Source organism: Balaenoptera physalus (assembly GCF_965194825.1).
Source record: "Balaenoptera physalus genome assembly, chromosome: 6".
In the NCBI taxonomy this organism is placed as follows: domain Eukaryota; kingdom Metazoa; phylum Chordata; class Mammalia; order Artiodactyla; family Balaenopteridae; genus Balaenoptera; species Balaenoptera physalus.
In genome coordinates, this window is record NC_138885.1 from 90,832,392 (window position 1) to 90,851,846 (window position 19,455).

General features: G+C 39.5%; 1 protein-coding gene across 2 annotated transcripts in view; it reads right to left on the reverse strand.

Annotated features, from left to right (window-relative positions):
* Positions 1-12,054, reverse strand: part of LOC309663373 (uncharacterized protein) — a 31,461-nt gene extending 19,407 nt beyond the window's left edge. For both annotated transcript variants that reach the window (XM_082467368.1, XM_082467367.1), the window contains exons 1-2: positions 6,175-12,054; positions 3,888-4,021 (exon numbers count right to left, since the gene is read on the reverse strand). In XM_082467368.1, the coding sequence (XP_082323494.1) occupies positions 3,888-4,021; positions 6,175-6,280 (240 nt within the window). In that variant the 5' untranslated portion in view covers positions 6,281-12,054. The remainder of the gene's footprint in view (positions 1-3,887; positions 4,022-6,174) is intronic.
* Positions 12,055-19,455: the final 7,401 nt, after the last annotated feature.

Below are 19,455 nucleotides of genomic sequence, written 5' to 3' on the forward strand. Positions count from 1 at the left end.
GGAAACCATCACTGCTGGATCCCCACAAAACTGCCAGTGACATTTCCAGAGAAATATACAAGCAGATTAAAGTTTTCAAAGGTCTTTTTATCTTTTTCTACTTAGATATGTTAAAACTTGCCCAACAGTGAGTCCATGCATGAGAATCCACTTTAGAGTTCTTTTTTGCTTTTCTAAGAAAGACCTGTAGGACTCTTAACATTTATCAAGTACTTCTTGTATGCCAAACACTTTTTAAGAGTTTTGCATGTGTGAGTCATTTCATCCTCATAGTGGTCCCACCAGATGACTGCTATTATTATCATCACTATTTTACAGCTGAGAGGTTCGCTAACTTGTCTAGGGTCTCATAAATAGTGGCAGAGCTGGGGATTGAACTGCATTTGGGGGCTGGGGACTGCACTCCTTTACTGTATGTTTTGCCCTCAAAACTATTACTGTCGATACACATGAAAATGTTCTGAATTTTCCGTGTGCTTGAATTTCATGGTAAGTATCTATTGTCAAGGCCTCTGGGGGAAGCAGACATGTCAGGAACCTTGAAATTGAACAATATGCCAGAGCCTCTTTCTTCTGAGGATGCCCCGCATCTGTGCTCCTGTTTTACTGACTCTGTCTTAGTAACAGTTTTTTGCCCCCTATATTTCTTTTGGTCAAATAATATCTTGACTTTCCCCTCACAGTAAAACACATAGATCTAAAGTGTACAGTTTGATGAATTTTGACAAATGTATGCACCTGTAAACCCAATCAAGTCATAGAACATTACCATCACCCTAGAAAATTATCTTCAAAGTCTGCAACCACTCCCCTCAGATAACCACTGCTCTGATTTCTATCTCCATATGTTAATTTTGCTTGTTATTGAACATACAGTATGTAATTCAGGGTCTAACTTCTTTCACTCAACGAAGTCTTTTAGAGTCTCATGCATGTCATTGCCTGCATCAGTTGTTTCTTCCTTTTTATTGCTATGTAGCATTCCATTGTGTGATTATGCCATAACTGGTTTGCCCATCTTTTTCCTCTTGGGCAATTTGGTTGTTTCTGATTTTATGCTATAATAAATGATAATGCAATGAATATTCTTATTTAAATCTTTTTATAGATATGTGTTTTCATTTCTTTGGTGTATCTAGGCGTAGAATTGCTGGATCATAAGGTAGCTATATTGTGAACTTTAAAAAAAACTGTCAAGTAGTTTTCCAAAGTGATTGTATCATTTAACTATTCCATCAACCATGTATGAAAGATCCAGTTGCTCCACATAATCTCTACACTTGGTGTGACCACCACTTAAAAGAAAATAATTTAAAAATACTTGGCCACTTCTTAGTGTTATGGTTATACTTTTAAGTAGGGTAAGTTGGCTATGGCCATATAAAAATAAGGTTTATGCACTGCTTCCTTAAACTGGTTTGAGATACAAACCAATAGTGAGGCAACTGCATTTCTGGTGTCAGATTTGCTTGCTTCTCTCAAATTCTGGCAGGAAAATGTAAGTTATTGCCATCTTTATAAGTCTTGAAAATTAACATAGTAGTTAACAGTTTCTTAGGCGTAGTTGCAAGAAGAAATTCACTTAAACTGGGCTAATTACAGAGAGGTTTATTGTAAGGATACAAACACATCTCAAGGCGCCCAATTTTAGCAAGTCTAGCAGAATTTTACAGAACCAGAGAGGTATTAGTAAAATTCTTGCTTTTGTTCTCACTTTCTTTCTTTCCCTGTCCTTTTGGCCCCCTGGCCCTTGTCTCTGCTGCACCTGCTTCATGCTTTTGTCTTTGGGAAAATATCCCATTACAAATGTCCCTAAAACAGCAGCTTCCATTTCTGATTAGAAATGGCATTCTAGCCTGTACTTCCACAACCAGGAGAGAGAACGCGATGGCCTCAGCTTTGGTGAGATTACAGCCTTGGTCCAATCAGCTCACACAGTCCGACAGGCAAGGACACACTATTCTAATGTCCCTTCCAGTCACAACCAGGCATCCTCTCTGAGAAGGGGAAGTGAACAGCAAGAAAATGAGAGGTGGGTAGAATGACAGTCATCTCCAATATAAGGTTTTATGAGCTGGTATCTATTTAATTTCTCAATTGCTATTACCAAGTATCAATAGCCATCTTATCTTTAGCCTTATAATTTGGGACGGACTCACAAAGAATAGGTTACCCACCTATTCCCACCTGCCAAGAAAATGTTATTGTGTATACACGTTGATTATAGTAATTCCTTCTAAATTATTATATTTATATAGATTATTATATAGATGTTATGGAAAAATAAAGAGCTTATACCCTTCAATAATAATTATATCTATCTTAATAAATGCTCTTAGTAGCTCACAAAGGTGCTTGTTGAAGTCAGAAAGATTCTAAACTATGTTATTTTTCTTGCCAGTGCTAATGTGAGGTTTTGATAAAAACCCTGAAAATGATTGTTCTTAATGAAACCAGTTAAGAAAAGATGCCTCGTATTTAATAAATATCTTCTCTTTCTGGTATGTGACATTAAAATCATTTACTTAAAGATTATTATTGAACTTTTTCCTTTAAAAATAAATATCCTCACATTTTCAAAGTTAGAAAGTAGCTGAAGAGAGTTGCTTCAATTCCTAAAAGCAAGACCTTAGTAGTTGCCTTTTAGTGTTAAAGGATTACCATAAAATTATCATAAAATCCTTCTTCATTTCTCTCTCTCCTCCTCTCTCTCTCTCTCTCTCTCTCTCTCTCACACACACACACACACACACACACACACACACACAGAATCACAGATACCATAGAAATTTTACTGTTGGCTCCTAACAAGTATATATGTTTAAGAATTCTCGGGAGTTCCCTGGTGGTCTAGTGGTTAGGACTCCTGGTTTTCACTGCTGTGGCCCGGTTTCAATCCCTGGTTGGGGAACTGAGATCCACAAGCTGTGGGGTGTGGCCAAAAAAAAAAAAAAAAAAAGCATTCTCAATTTTCTGGCTGTGAATTACCCATTTGTAATTATCTGTAGCAACTAGTTAATCCCAGGCTCATGTACCATTGCCAACCAGCATACCGGGGCCATTCTTCCCATTATAAATTAGTGTGTGGTCAGGGATAGAAAATGACGTTGAACATTAACCTAGGGAATATGCAATTAGAAAGAACTAGCTGCAAGAAGAAAAAGTAATTGATTGTGCTCCTGAACTAAAGAGCAATGTGTTTTTGAATGATCTACCTTTGGGATTATCTCTGTTTTGGCTCCTCTCTGCTGATGCAGGTGACTGGCAGGGAGACCATCTCTGATAACAGTTCCTAAAACCAGGCAAATCTATTTTCCATAGCCTGCTTCTCCACGTATCCTAAGCACTATAGAGTCAGGAATTATATTTTCTTAAAAATGTAGGTATCAACGTTTTCTTAAATTTATAAAACTGATTTAATATTCTGAAAAAAGAAAGTTTCTCCCACAGGAGAAAATGTCGTCCTAGTTGGTAGGACCCTTCCCAAGTTCCCAGATCTTAACTCTGCCTCGTGTAGAGTAGGATACTGTGCACAGAAAGAAAGGAGAGGAAAAGCAGATATGCTTGGATAGCCTCTGTAATTGCTCATACTCTGGCTTTTCTTGGATTCTTGGTGAAAGAATTCACTTTGATCAAGTTCTTCAAAGCTTCCAATTACCTACAGGATAAGGATTATGGGGAACAATTTACATTGATCATAATTTAGAGGACTCTAAGTATTTAAACATAATACTATAGAATGAATGAGAATAATTAATATTAATATTACATACTTATAGCACCTCAATATTCATCATGCTCTCATATACCTTACTGAATTCAATTTACAAAGACTTTGTGATGGGCTAGGAACCTAAGGATAAAAAGAAAATGTACTACTGATTTACCAATAGTAAGCAGGCACTTGGGCCTGTTTTGTGAATACTCCATTTCTTCTTCAGCCAGACCTGCACACTGTTGCCTGCCCCATCTTCCAAAAGATCACCTTTCATCTTCTCTCTTCTGTTCCTCTTCACCTTTCCTGGAGGGTAAAATCTAGACTTCTTTACCTGCCATTCAACCTGCTCTATCTTTCTAATCTTATTTCTCCCTCAGCCTCCTTCTCCACTGACCCTCAGTTTTGGTGGACGTGGCCTTGCTATTGCTCAGTTATGAGTACTGTTGGGGAATTCCTTTTTACCAAAAATCTCTCCCTCCCTTTTCAACCCCCTGAATCAATTCAAATCCTGGTATTCCTAATAGCTTTAGATTAATGTTTTGATATTATTCTGAGGCTCATAAGTAGTTATTCCCAAGGCTTTTAATAGTTTATAGCTCTTATCATCATAAAATAATTCTTTTTGTTTCATTTAATACTTTTCAACTTGAATTTTAGTTTGTTCAATAATAATATTGCCATTCCCGCTTTGTTTGTTTGTCTTGTTGTAATTTTCCTACCTTTCATCTTCAAAAATTTAATTCAGTTTTAAGCTATTCTTTCCTCTCTTGCTTTCTGTATCTCTCTCTCTCTTTCTTTCTCTGCCTTAACACAATGTAAGACATAAGAATCTCTTTTAATTGAGGAATTTAATCCATCCACATTTATTGAGATACCAGCATGCTTGATTGCTTGATTAAATCAGCTAATACTTGTAAAACACTTAGAACAGTCCCTAGGACAAGGCAAGAGCTTCATATGCTTGTTCAGTCAATCAATCCATTCTATTCTTGCCTTCTTGTGTTGTGCTTTCTCTTTGAAAAGCTTTCTTGTCTTTGGTTTTGCTTGTTTTGTGGTTTTGTCTTGTTTGGCCTGTGTTGTTTTGGGTCCTTGTTTTTTCACTTTTGCTAATAAGACTTTCTTTTTTTTTTTTCTCCATGGTATTTAAAGTTCTAAGTCTTATGCTTATTGTCTCAGTATTCTTAGGTTTTGAATAACTATATTTAAACTTACATTCTCTCTTGAAATTGATATTTAATCTGTATCTAAAATCTCACTCTCCTCAAAACAAGACAAATCTTTTAACTTAATTTCTGTATCTCTTTCCCTTTGTCAGGTTTTGTTCAAATTACTCTGAATTTTAAATTCTAATTATAATGAATTATTTTATATCATGCGTATCTTTTCTTAAAAAATTATAGTGTGTTTTATAGCCATATTATCAACGATTATTTGCTTTTTAATTAAATCTCCTATTAGTATCTATTTTTTCCTTGAATTGCACTTTTTTTTTTAACTCAATTTTTTAGTTTGCCTTATGTTCCAATAACTGTTCTAGGAAGGATTGTTAAGTGGTAAACTCAAACCTTAAATATATAAACTTTCCCTCCCTCCATGGATATGTGGATGACAGTTTTGCTGAAGAAAGAATTCTAGGCTTTAAATAATTTCCTTTAAAACTTTGAAGGCAGAAAATGGCAGACTAGGAGGATGCGGAATTCACATCTCCACACAACTAGGGCACCTACCAGGCACCAGTGGGGGACCATGGACACCTAAGGGGATGGGAGGAACCCCCAGTGACTGGGTAGGACGTGGGTCGTGGAGGGGAGCGAGGGAGGAGGAGAAGTAGAGGCGGGAGGGGACTGGCGCCCCTGAGGGGCAGCTGGGGGAAAGGAAGGGATCCCATGCCCGAAGGGGGAAACTAGGGGACCATTGGGAGGGCAGAGGATCAAAAGGGAGCATGGCCAGGTTTCCCCTGCCCACTTGGGCCCCTGGGAGCCTGCTGAGATCCCGGGCCTGATACTCTGCCCACCTAGGCCCCTTCCAGCCGTGTGGGTCCTGCGGGAGTGGGGGGGAGGGAAGGGGGAGCAAAAGTAAAGGCTGAACCTCTGGGACCGGCACCCCTGAGGGGTGGCTAGGGGAGGGGAGGAGTTCCTACACCCAGCAGGACCCACCCACGGTTAGGGGTCCAGCAGGGACGGGGGAGACCCTGGAAGAGACATGGGGCAGGGGGCGTGGAGGAATGGAAGGGAACAGGGCCAGTGGTTTCCCTGTCCACTTAGGCACCGGGGAACCTGTTGGGCTTCTGGGTCTAATCATCTGCCCTCGGAGCCTCCCTCCTGCTGTGCAAAGCCCAAGCCCTGTCCCTACATCCCCACCCAGGGCCCCACCTCTACAATTGGAGACACCCTCTGAGACGCCCTCCAATGTGCTGGGCCTAAACCCCACCCACACACCCTCACCCAGGGCCTTACCTCCAAACTCCAGAACTCCACACTCTGGAGGCCCTTGTTTGGATGTACTGCCTCTCCCCTCCCACATGCAGGTCCTAAGCAGAGGCCCCACCCCACGCTTGAACATCACCCCACCTAGGCCCTGCCCCACGTTCAAACGTCACCCCCCACCCACCTAGGTCCTGCCCCATCCTAAACCCCACCCCTGCCTAAGTTCCACCCCCACCTAAACTCCACCCCACATAGGCAAGGCTGGGGTTTTTTTTCTCCTCATTTAGATTGGGGGGGGGTTCTGCTTTACCTTGTGGATTCATTTATATTTTTTATTTTTTCTAATAAATCTTTTATTTTTCTAATTTTATTTTATTGTTTATACTTTGTTATTGTTCTGCTCCTTTTGGCTTGTTCCCCCCTTTTTTTCTTCTTTTTTTCTTTTTTCTGCTGTGGTTTTGTTTTATCTTGTTGCAGTTGTTTCAATTATATTTTTATTTTTCCTACATATTTTTTATCTTTCTAATTTTATTTATTTTTTTTTAATTATTTTATTTAGTTTTGGCTGTGTTGGGTCTTCGTTTCTGTGCGAGGGCTTTCTCCAGTTGCGGCAAGTGGGGGCCACTCTTCATCGCGGTGTGCGGGCCTCTCACTATCGCGGCCTCTCTTGTTGCGGAGCACAGGCTCCAGACGCGCAGGCTCAGTAGTTGTGGTCCATGGGCCTAGTTGCTCCGTGGCATGTGGGATCTTCCCAGACCAGGGCTCGAACCCGTATCCCCCGCCTTGGCAGGCAGACTCTCAACCACTGCGCCACAAGGGAAGCCCCTCTAATTTTATTTTCTTTTTTATTCTTTGTTATTGTATTGCTCCTTTTTTTTTTTTGCCACATCACACGACTTGCGGGATCTTCATTCCCAGGCTGGAGGTCGGGCCCAAGCTCCTGTGGTGGGAGCTCTCATTCCAAACTGCTGGACTAACAGAGAGCCTCAGACCCCAGGGAATATTAATCGGAGTGAGGCCTCCAGGAGATCCTCATCTCAGCCCAAGACCCAGCTCTATCCAACTGCCTGCAAACTCCAGTGCTGGACACCTCAGGCCAAACAACCAGTAAGACAGGAATACAGCCCCACCATTCAAAAAAAAAAAAAACCTACAGTGATGAAACCACAGAAAATTATGTTACAGACGAAGGAGCAAAGTGAAAACCTGCACGAGCAAATAAATGAAGATGAAATAGGCAACCTACCTGAAAAAGAATTCAGAGTAATGATAGTAAAGATGATCCAAAATCTTGGAAACGGGATGGAGAAAATAAAAGAAACATTCAACAAGGATCTAGAAGAACTAAAGAGCAAACAAACAGTGATGAACAACATAATAACTGAAATTAAAAATACTCTAGAAAGAATCAATAGCAGAATAACTGAGGCAGAAGAACAGATAAGTGAGCTGGAAGATAAAATGGTGGAAATAACTACCAGGGAGCAGAATAAAGAAAAAAGAATGAAAAGAATTGAGGACAGTCTCAGAGACCTCTGGGACAACATTAAATGCACCAACATTCAAATTATAAGGGTCCCAGAAGAGGAAGAGAAAAAGAAAGGGTTTGAGAAAATATTTGAAGAGATTATATTCGAAAACTTCCCTAGCATGGGAAAGGAAATAGTCAGTCAACTCCAGGAAGCACAGAGAGTGCCATACAGGATAAATCCAAGGAGAAATATGCCAAGACACATATTAATTAAAGTATCAAAAATTACATACAAAGAAAAAATATTGAAAGCAACAAATAACATACAAGGGAATCCCCATAAGGTTAACAGCTGATCTTTCAGCAGAAACTCTGCAAGCCAGGAGGGAGTGGCAGGACATATTTAAAGTGATGAAAGGGAAAAAACTACAAAGAAGATTACTCTACCCAGCAAGGATCTCATTCAGATTCGATGGAGAAATCAAAAGCTTTACAGATAAGCAAAAGCTACAAGAATTCAGCACCACCAAACCAGCTTTACAACAAATGCTAAAGGAACTTCTCTAAGTGGGAAACACAAGGGAAGAAGAGGACCCACAAAAGCAAACCCAAATCAATTAAGAAAATGGTAATAGGAATATACATATCAATAATCACCTTGAATATAAATGAATTAAATGCTCAAACCAAAAGACACAGACTGGCTGAATGGTTACAAAAACAAGACCCATATATATGCTGTCTACAAGAGACCCACTTCAGACCTAGGGACACATACAGACTGAAAGTGAGGGAATGGAAAAAAGATATTCCATGCAAATGGAAATCACAAGAAAGCTGGAGTAGCAATACTCATATCAGATAAAATAGACTTTAAAATAAAGACTGTTACAAGAGATAAGGAAGGACACTACATAATGATCAAGGGACCAATCCAAGAAGAAAACATAACAATTATAAATATATATGCACCCAACATAGGAGCATCTCAATACATAAGACAAATGCTAATAGCCATAAAAGGAGAAATCGACAGTAACACAATAATAGTGGGGAACTTTAACACCTCACTTACAGCAATGGACAGATCATCCAGACAGAAAATAAATAAGGAAACACAAGCTTTAAATGACACAATAGACCAGATAGACTTAGTTGATATTTTTAGGACATTCCACCCGAAAGCGGAAGAGTACACTTTCTTCTCAAGTGCACACGGAACATTCTCCACAATAGATCACATTTTGGGTCACAAATCAAATCTTGGAAAATTTAAGAAAATTGAAATCGTATCAAGCATCTTTTCCGACCACAACTCTATGAGATTAGAAATCAATTACAGGGAAAAAAAACAGTAAAAAACACAAATACATGGAGGCTAAACAGTGCACTGCTAAATAACCAAGAGATCACTGAAGAAATCAAAGAGGAAATCAAAAAATACCTAGAAACAAATGACAACAAAAACACCATGATCAAAAACCTATGGGATGCAGCAAAAGCAGTTCTAAGAGGGAAGCTTATAGCTATACAAGCCTACCTCAAGAAACAAGAAAAATCTCAAATAAACAATCTAACCTTACACCTAAAGGAACTAGAGAAAGAAGAACACACAAAACCCAAAGTTAGTAGAAGGAAAGAAATCATAAAGATCAGAGCAGAAATAAATGAAATAGAAACAAAGAAAACAATAACAAAGATCAATAAAACTAAAAGCTGATTCTCTGAGAAGGTAAACAAAATTGATAAACCTTTAGCCAGACTCATCAAGAAAAAAAGGGAGAGAATGCAAATCAATAAAATTAGAAATGAAAAAGGAGAGATTACAACTGACACTGCAGAAATACAAAAGATCATAAGAGACTACTACAAGCAAGTATATGCCAATAAAATGGACAACCTGAAAGAAATGGACAAATTCTTGGAAAAGTACAACCTTCCAAGATTGAACCAGGAAGAATTAGAAAATATAAACAGACCAGTCACAGGTAATGAAATTGAAACTGTAATTTAAAATCTTCCAACAAACAAAAGTCCAGGACCAGATGGCTTCACAGGTGAATTCTATCAAACATTTAGAGAAGAGTTAACGCGCATCCTTCTCAAACTCTTCCCAAAAATTGTGGAGGGAGGAACACTCCCAACCTCATTCTATGAGGCCACCATCACTCTGATACTAAAACCAGACAAACGTGTCACAAACGAAGAAAATTATATACCAATATCACTGATGAACATAGATGCAAAAATCCTCAACAAAATACTAGCAAACAGAATCCAACAACGCATTAAAAGGATCGTACCCCATGATCAAGTGGGATTTATCCCAGGGATGCAAATATTCTTCCATATACGCAAAACAATGTAATATACCATATTAACAAAATAAGGAATAAAAACCATATGATCATCTCAATAGATGCAGGAAAAGCTTTTGACAAAATTCAACACCCATTTATGATAAAAACTCTCCAAAAAGTGGGCATAGAGGGAACCTACCTCAACATAATAAAAGCTGCATACAACAAACCCACAGCAAACATCATTCTCAATGGTGAAAACTGAAAGCGTTTACTCTAAGATCAGGAACAAGACAAGGATATGCACTCTTGCCACTATTATTCAACATAGTATTGGAAGTCCTAGCCATGGCAATCAGAGAAGAAAAAGAAATAAAAGGAATACAAATTGGAAAAGAAGAAGTAAAACTGTCACTGTTTGCTGATGACATGATACTATATGTAGAAAATCCTAAAGATGCCACCAGAAAACTACTAGAACTAATCAATGAATTTGGTAAGGTTGCAGGATACAAAATTAATACACAGAAGTCTCTTGCATTCCTATACACTGACAACAAAAGATCAGAAAGAGAAATTAAGGAAACAATCCCATTTACCATCACAACAAAAAGAATAAAATACCTAGGAATAAACCTACCTAAGGAGGCAAAATACCTGTACTCAGAAAACTATAAAACACTGATGAAAGAAATCAAAGATAACATAAACAGATGGAGAGATATACCATGCTCCCTGATTGGAAGAATCAATATTGTGAAAATGACTATACTACCCAAAGCAATCTACAGGTTCAATGCAATTCCTATCAAATTACCAATGGCATTTTTCACAGAACTAGAACAAGAAATTTTACAATTTGTATGGAAACACAAAAGACCCCAAATAGCCAAAGCAATCTTGAGAAAGAAAAACAGAACTGGAGGAATCATGCTCCCTGACTTCAGACTATACTACAAAGCTACAGTAATCAAGACAATATGGTACTGGCACAAAAACAAATATAGATCAATGGAACAATATAGAAAGCCCAGAGATAAACCCACGCACACATGGTCACCTTATCTTTGATTAAGGAGGCAAGAATATACAGTGGAGAAAAGACAGCCTCTTCAATAAGTGGTGCTGGGAAAACTGGACAGCTACTGGTAAAAGAATGAAATTAGAACACTCCCTAACACCATACACAAAAATAAACTCAAAATGGATTAAAGACCTACATGTAAGGCCAGACACTATAAAATTCTTAGAGGAAAACATAGACAGAACATTCTATGACATAAATCACAGCAAGATCCTTTTTGACCTACGTCTTAGAGTAAGGGAAATAAAAATAAACAAATGAGACCTAATGAAACTTAAAAGCTTTTGCACAGCAAACGAAACAATAAACAAGACAAAAGGACAACCCTCAGAATGGGAGAAAATATTTGCAAATGAAACAACTGACAAAGGAGTAATCTCCAAAATATACAAGCAGCTCATGCAGCTCCATATCACAAAAACAAACAACCCAGTCCAAAAATGGGCAGAAGACCTAAATAGACATTTCTCCAAAGAAGACGTACAGATGGCCAACAAATGCATGAAAAGATGCTCAACATCACTAATCATTAGAGAAATGTAAATCAAAACCACAATGAGGTATCACCTCACACTGGTCAGAATGGGCATCGTCAGAAAATCTACAGACAACAAATGCTGGAGAGGGTGTGGAGAAAAGGGAACCCTCTTGCACTGTTGGTGGGAATGTAAATTGATACAGCCACTATGGAGAACAGTATGGAGGTTCCTTAAAAATCTAAAAATAGAACTACCATATGACCCAGCAATCCCACTACTGGGCATATACCCTGAGAAAACCATAAGTCAAAGAGAGACATGTACCACAGTGTTCACTACAGCACTGTTTACAATAGCCAGGACATGGAAGCAACCTAAATGCCCATCAACAGATGATTGAATAAAGAAGATGTGACACATATATACAATGGAATATTACTCAGCCATAAAAAGGAACAAAACTGAGTTATTTGTAGTGAGGTGGATGGACCCAGAATCTGTCATACAGAGTGAAGTGTCAGAAAGAGAAAAACAAATACCGTATGCTAACGCATATATATGGAATTTTAAAAAGCGGTACTGGGACTTCCCTGATGGTGCAGTGGTTAAGAATCTGCCTGCCAATGCAGGGGACACGGGTTCGAACCCTGGGCCGGGAAGATCCCACATGCCACAGAGCAACTAAGCCCGTGCGCCACAACTACTGAGCCTGCGCTCTGGAGCCCACGAGCCACAACTACTGAGCCCATGTGCCACAACTACTGAAGCCCGTGCGCCTAGAGCCCGCGTTCTGCAACAAGAGAAGCCACCACAATGAGAAGCCCCGTGCACCGCAATGAAGAGTAGCCCCTGCTCGCCGCAATTAGAGAAAGCCCGCGCACAGCAACGAAGACCCAACGCAGCCAAAACTAAAAAATAAATAAAATAAAATAAATTTATTTTAAAAAAAAAGAAAAAAAAAGCAGTACTGATGAACCTAGTGGCAGGGCAGGAATAAAGACGCAGACGTACAGAACAGACTTGAGGGCACGGTGGGGAGGCGAAGCTGGGATGAAGTGAGAGTGTAGCACTGATGTATATACACTACCAAGGGTAAAATGGATGGCTAGTGGGAAGCTGCTGCATATCACAGGGAGATCAGCTCGGTGCTTTGTGACCACCTAGAGGGGTGGGGTAGGGAGGGTGGGAGGGAGGCTCAAGAGGGAGGGGATATGGAGATATATGTATACATATAGCTGATTTCACTTTGTTTTACAGCAGAAACTAACACAACATTGTAAAGCATTTATACTCCAATAAAGATGTGAAAAAAAATAATATTAAAAAACAAAAACAAAAACTTTGAAGGCATCACTCCATTGTTTTCTAACATCTTGTACTGTAGAGAATATGCAAATATGATTCCTGCTCTTTTGTAGGTAATCTACTTTTTCTCTCATGGTTTTTAGGATTCTCTTTTAATCTTAGAGTTCAGAAAATTCACCATGGTGTGTCTAGGTTTGTTTCTTTTAAAATTATTCCTGCTCAGTGCTCAATGAACTATTTCAGAAATTTTACATAATTTTTTCTTTTAAAAAATGTCTTATTAATTAAATGCAAACACAATCTGTAATATATTTGTTTTGCTTTAAATTTTTTTATTGTGTTAAAATGTACATAACATAAAATTTACCATTTTAACTATTTTTAAGTGCACAATCCAGAGGCCTTAAGTGCGTTCACATTGTGGTGACCATCACCACTATCTATCTCCAGACTTTTCTCATCATCCCAAAATGAAACTCTGGAACCATTCAGCAATAACTTTCCATTCCCTGCTTCCTCCAGCCCCTGGTAGCCACCATTTTACTTTCTGGCTCTACAAATTTTACTGCTCTTAAGGGCTTCATATAAGTGGAATCATACCATATTTGTCCCTTTGTTTCTGGCTTGTTTCATTTAAGCATGTTTACAAGGTTTCTCCATGTTGTAGATGTATCAGAATTTTATTCCTTTTTAAGGCTAATATTCTATTATATGGATATACCACATTTTGTTTATTCATTCATCCATTGATGGACATTTGGGTTGTTTCCACCTTTTTGGCTATTGTAATGCTGCTGTGAATACTGGTATACAAATATCTGTTGGAATCTTTGCCTTCAATTCTTTTGGATATATACCTAAAAGAGGAATTTCTGGATCATATGATAATTCTATGTTTAATTTTTTTTTGAGGAACCACCATACCATTTTCCACAGCAGCTGTATCATTTACATTTCCACTAGCATTCAAGAGGGTTCTAATTTCTCCACATGCTTGCCAATGTTTGTTGTTTTCTGTTTTGTTCTTTTATAATAGCCATCCTAATTGGTGTGAAGTGGTATCTCATTGTGGTTTTGATTTGCATTTCCCTAATGATTAGTGATGTTGAGCATTTTTCATGAGCTTACCTAATTGCTTTTTTGGTTATTCTCTCTTGGTCTTTCTCCCCTTCTAGAACTCCAGTTAGGTGAGTGTTGGATCTCCTGTATCTTTCTTTCCTGTCTCTTAATTTTGCACCTATTTTCATCTTATTATTTTTTACTGCACACTCAGAGATTTCCTTGGCCAGATATTTTAATTTACTAACTTTATCTTCTGCTATGTAAATTCTGTTATTTGGGCCATCTGTTGTTTATTCTGGTGATCATATTTTTAATTTCCAAGGATTCTGATAGATTCTTTTTCACAGCCATCTGTTCTTCCTTTGGATGTGACATACTCTTGACTCTATTAACTCTGATTTCTTGTTTCTTCTATTAACTCTGTTTCTTTAGGAATTAGTTCTTCCACTCTCTGAGTTTGCTCCCTCTCTTTCATGTTATTCATTTCCTTCAAATAATTGGTGATTGTTGGCTGTATATTCATATTTATTAATGACCTGGATTGGGAGCTGGAGTGCATTTCCCTAGCCCAAATGAAAATCCCTGCTTCTTTGGCAGTAACAGGTTCTGAATAGAGCAAACTTTCTTTTGATAATTGATAAGGGAAGCAGAAAGAAAGATGTACAAGTTGTTTCTTTTTCCATTGGGGATTGCATAGTGATCATATATTACCTAGGCATTAAATTATCCTGATTTTCTGGTCCCAGCAACCACCTTTGGAAAGCTCTGTATCAGATTTTTCATTTATTTGGCCAATGGAAGACTGTATCCTGGGGCACAGTCCTGGGGCAAAGAACAGAGTCTGCAACTCTGAGAGCAGAGGACTGGTGCGCTGTTCTGCAAGACTTTAATTATTCACCCAGCCTACCACCCCATAGCCAGCTGCTTCTTAGAGCTTGAGTCTAACAGCTTGGGATTTGCCAAGAGAGGACTGGGGCTGAATTACGGAGAGCTGAATTGCTTTGCATAATATCATGGGACAAATTACTGGCAAGGAATGAGAGAAGGAGAGGGCTAAAATACATAGCAGGATGCTGGGGACTTAATTGTTGGAAATATCTAAAGAACTTTTAAAAATATAGAAATCGAATACTTTTTAACCTATTAGCTCTTCTGTGATGTGAGTCCTCTTCTTTTCCCCAAAGTTTGAGTGAAGTTTGCTATACTCAAATATGCCTTTTTTAAAAAAAGTGTGAGTGTTGCTGGTTTGGTACAGATCAGAGAAAGGAAGCAATTGTAGGGCAGAAATAAAAGTGAAAATAAGATTCCGGGGGTAGTATATACTAAGATTCAAAAGTGACCTTGAGTATACAAGCCTCTGAGATTCTTCATGTAACTTTGGGAGGGAAAGGAATGTGGAGTTTCTGCTGGCATCTGGGTTACATATTTATTATTTGAACTTTCACTTAATTGTGTGTGCATATGCTCATTGTAAACTCCTTAGGTATAGGCAGTTGTATTTTTTGTTGTGTATATCTATCTTTTTACTGCCCATGAGTCTAGCACTGCAATGTGCACATAATATGCTTTCATTAGGGACTTCCCTGGCGGCCCAGAGGTTAAGACTCCACACTTCCACTGCAGGGGGTGAGGGTTCAATCCCTGGTCGGGGAATTAAGATCCTGCATGCTGTGAGGTGGTGTGGCCAAAAAAAAATTTTTTTTAATGCTTTCATTAAACAGTTTTTTTTTTTCTTTTGGCCGCGTTGGGTCTTTGTGGCTGCATGCAGGCTTTCTCTAGTTGCGGCGAGCAGGGGCTACTCTTTGTTGCTGTGCGCGGGCTTCTCGTTGCGATGGCTTCTCTTGTTGCGGAACACGGGCTCTAGGCACACGGGCTTCAGTAGTTGTGGCATGCGGGCTTCAGTAGTTGTGGCTCATGGGCTCAGTAGTTGTGGCTTGCGGGCTCTAGAGCACAGGCTCAGTAGTTGTGGCACACGGGCTTAGCTGCTCTGCGGCATGTGGGATCTTCCCAGACCAGATCTCAAACCCGTGTCCCCTGCATTGGCAGGCGGATTCTTAACCACTGTGTCACCAGGGAAGCCCCTAAATAGTTTTTAAATCACTCAACATATTGAGTTTCCACTGATCCACTCCTATCCCTACTTCTTTGTGAAAAAAGTTTAAAAGACCCATTCTTGTGGTTGGACTAAGAGGTAAGGCTTAAAAGCAGATTGACCCATTTGAGGATTAAATTCATAACAAATCTACCCTACAACCGGTATTGAGGCACTGAAAATGCTTCATTTTGATGAAATGAGAAAGTATATACACAAACAGAAATGACACGGTAGAAAGCACCACAAATGAGCCAAAATATGATTTACCTCTTTCATTTGATAAGCATTGATTTTCTAATTCACATAAGGTAATAAAATATCTCTAGAAATGAATACCTCTTTTTGTTTTGTTTCTTTTTTGTCTGCTCAGAATCCCTTTTCCTTTCTTAGGGTAGACAGTCATTTGATTTTCCTTTGAGAAGCCATCCCCAACCTGTTGCAGATTGGGTTCAGTGTTCAGTCAATGTGTCCCCCTTCCCTTGGCCAAGACTCAAGCTGTGCCAGTCAGACTCTTCCTGCAATGTGAATGTTAAAGCCAGTGACTGTATTAGAGCTAATTCATTCCTACTATGCTGCCCTCAGTAGAGTGTCCATTCGTTCCTGCTGACAAGTTCAGCAGAGCTGCCCAAATTATTGTTCTTTCTGAATCTGGGTTCCTTAAGCTTTTTTTGGGGGGTGGGGGGGCATTTCTGAGCTACTCAGATCCAGTCCAATAAATTACTTCTTGCTAAAATCAACCAGCTTCTGTTTCTGCTGCCTGCAACCAAAGAACTCTGACTGATACAGCTCCAATACAAATGATCTGTACTTAGAGTATCTATAACTATTTGATAAATTAATTTTAAAAACTTAGGTGGCAGCATTTGCTCAGATAAAAATTAGCTTCCTCAAACAATGACACTAACTAAGTGTCCAGTTACCGAGGTGTTCCATCAAAAAGGACAAAGTAGGGACTTCCCTTGTGGCCCAGTGGGTAAGACTCCGTGCTCCCAATTCAGGGGGCATGGGTTCAATCCCTGGTCAGGGAAATAGATCCCACATGCATGCCACAATTAAGAGTCCACATTCTGCAACAAAGAAGTCCACATGCCGCAACTAAGAAGTCCACATGCTGCAACATGCCAGAGCAGCCAAAATAAATAAATAAATATTAAAAAAAAAAAAAGGACAAAGTATTTTCCAAGTCTTCATGAAGGGGAACAAAAGGGGAGGAACAGTATGTTTCTTTACTTCTAGGGCATGTGAACTGAAGAAGGACATACACAAATCAAAACTTGTATAGTTCCTTCTCTATTTTTGTTTATTCCATTAATGATATTCCTACTGTGGTATAAGGCCCAACAGATGTGCCTTGACACCTGAGGGAAACTGAGAGTGCTTCCGATGGCCTAACCACAAGTTCCCCTCCCCACTCTGCTCCCATGGATAAGGTCTTCTACCCTTATCATGGGAACCAGGCACAGAGCCTGCCCATCCCTGAGTAGCAGGCTTTAGTTCCCTGCCTGCCCATGGAATTATTCAAAGAAGCCAATCCCATGGAACTCAGCAGGCACATGATTTGATACTACCCTTTTGATACTGCAACTGCACTCTCCCACAGCCCCCGACCATTCACTCTGTTCCCAAGTCCCCACATGACAATGTGTGGTATGTTGTGTCCTCCTCTCCCGAGCTATGAGTATATGTGACTGATAAACTGCTGTGCAGTGTTAGGTGTCATGCTTTTGGCCATTTCCATAACCCTAGGATAGAAATCCCTTTTTCACCAGTAGGGTGAAGAGGGGGTGATTAAACACTTACCTGAAGAGAAGAACAAAGCTTTCTTCCTCAAGCCAAGAGAAATGCACTTGGGAATGAGACAAGGACATAATTTGGCCACTTCCTTGTGCCTCCTTTCCTTCATTTAGAAAGTAATGCTAAGGACTGGAGGGAAAACTCCAATGAGAGATGCAACAGCTAAAAGCTCTCACTTTTGGCAGAGAACCAGGAAAGCTTCATTTGTAACAGGGTGATGAGAAGGCCCGGACTGTCTCCTGCTTGGCTGCTATTAGAAGGCCAACTGGGAGCCAGGGCTCGCGGTGGCCTATCCCACCTCGCCAGGAGACCACATTGGGCTTTGGGCCCCAACCATCACTGTAACAAGAAATGTACCTTTATTTAGAATGTAAACTGCACATGTCCACCTCTCAGGTAAGGATTTGAGGATTCGAAATCTCGGCCATCTTTCTGTTGATCATGACCAGTGTGTGCCATTTTCAACCACACCAAACAAGTGACTATCAACCAAGGCATTTGGTTGGCTAATTTTTCTTTACCATCACTTTCACTACCTTTCCCCCCTCCAGGCCAATCCAACCTTCTTTTATATCCTGACTACTAAGATGCATATGAGATATCAGCTCCCTTTCTGCTCCCCTTTGAATATTGTTTTAATTTTAATATGGGATTCATTTCAAAGATATTTACTTTGTAGTTCATTTACTTTATCATGTAGTGGCTCAAAAATGGAAGTTGGAGTCTGGAAAGAGCTGTGCTTGGTTTTTTACTAAACTGTGAGACTGTGGGTGGGCTCTGGTTGTTGGTTTCCGCTTATGTAAAACAGAGATAATACACCTTCCTGGGTGGGTTGCTGAGAGTATTTAATGAGGTCATGTAAGTCAATCTCTGGCACAGTGTCTGGTGCATAACAAATCCTCAGCTCACGTTCATTTCCACTCCTATCTATCCTTTTAATTTGTAAATGGGTTCCTTACTCATCAAAGGTTACTGAATATCAACAGAGGCAAGAAGATTGGAGTGTAAGACCCAAAGGAGTAGATGAAAGCATATGGGCAGTTTTGGGGGATGTGTACTACTGACTCCTAAAAGTATCATCAATGAAGTTAATTATAGCATAAAAGAATGGGCAGTGAGTAGGGCTGGTTCTGTGTGAGTGTGACTATCTTTTACAGATAGAAGGATAAAAGTGGGCTGGCTCTAAATCTGTCTCTTCAGGCAGGCTTGTTGGCAGTCATAGTGACTCTGGTTCCAGCCTTCTTGTAGAGTCCCAGAGCCTCTCCACAACTTCATTGCCCTCCTTTAGACTTCCCACTCCCACTCCCCTTTGTTTCCTTGAAGCACTTCCTCCCAGTTTGTTATCAAGCTGTAAGGGTTTGAAGAACTCATTGACAATGGAGTTGGTAATTGATAATGCCTTAACATGTAATGCCTTCAAAGGAGATTGGCAATTAATAGAGGACTATGTCTTATGCCAAAAAAATGGCTTTCTAATGGTAAAATTTAAGAGTAAAAACCTGAGCATATGGTTTAGAACTTGAATTCTGACATTAGACATGCACAGATTTGAAGCCTAGATTCATCACTTAATAGCTATGAGATCATAAGCAAGTTACTTATCCTAAGTCTCAGTTTCCTTAACTGTAAAATAGGGATAATAATACCTACCTCATAGGAGTATCATGAAGATTCAAGGAAATAATCCCTGTGAAGCACTTAGCCCTATGCTGGCACTTGAC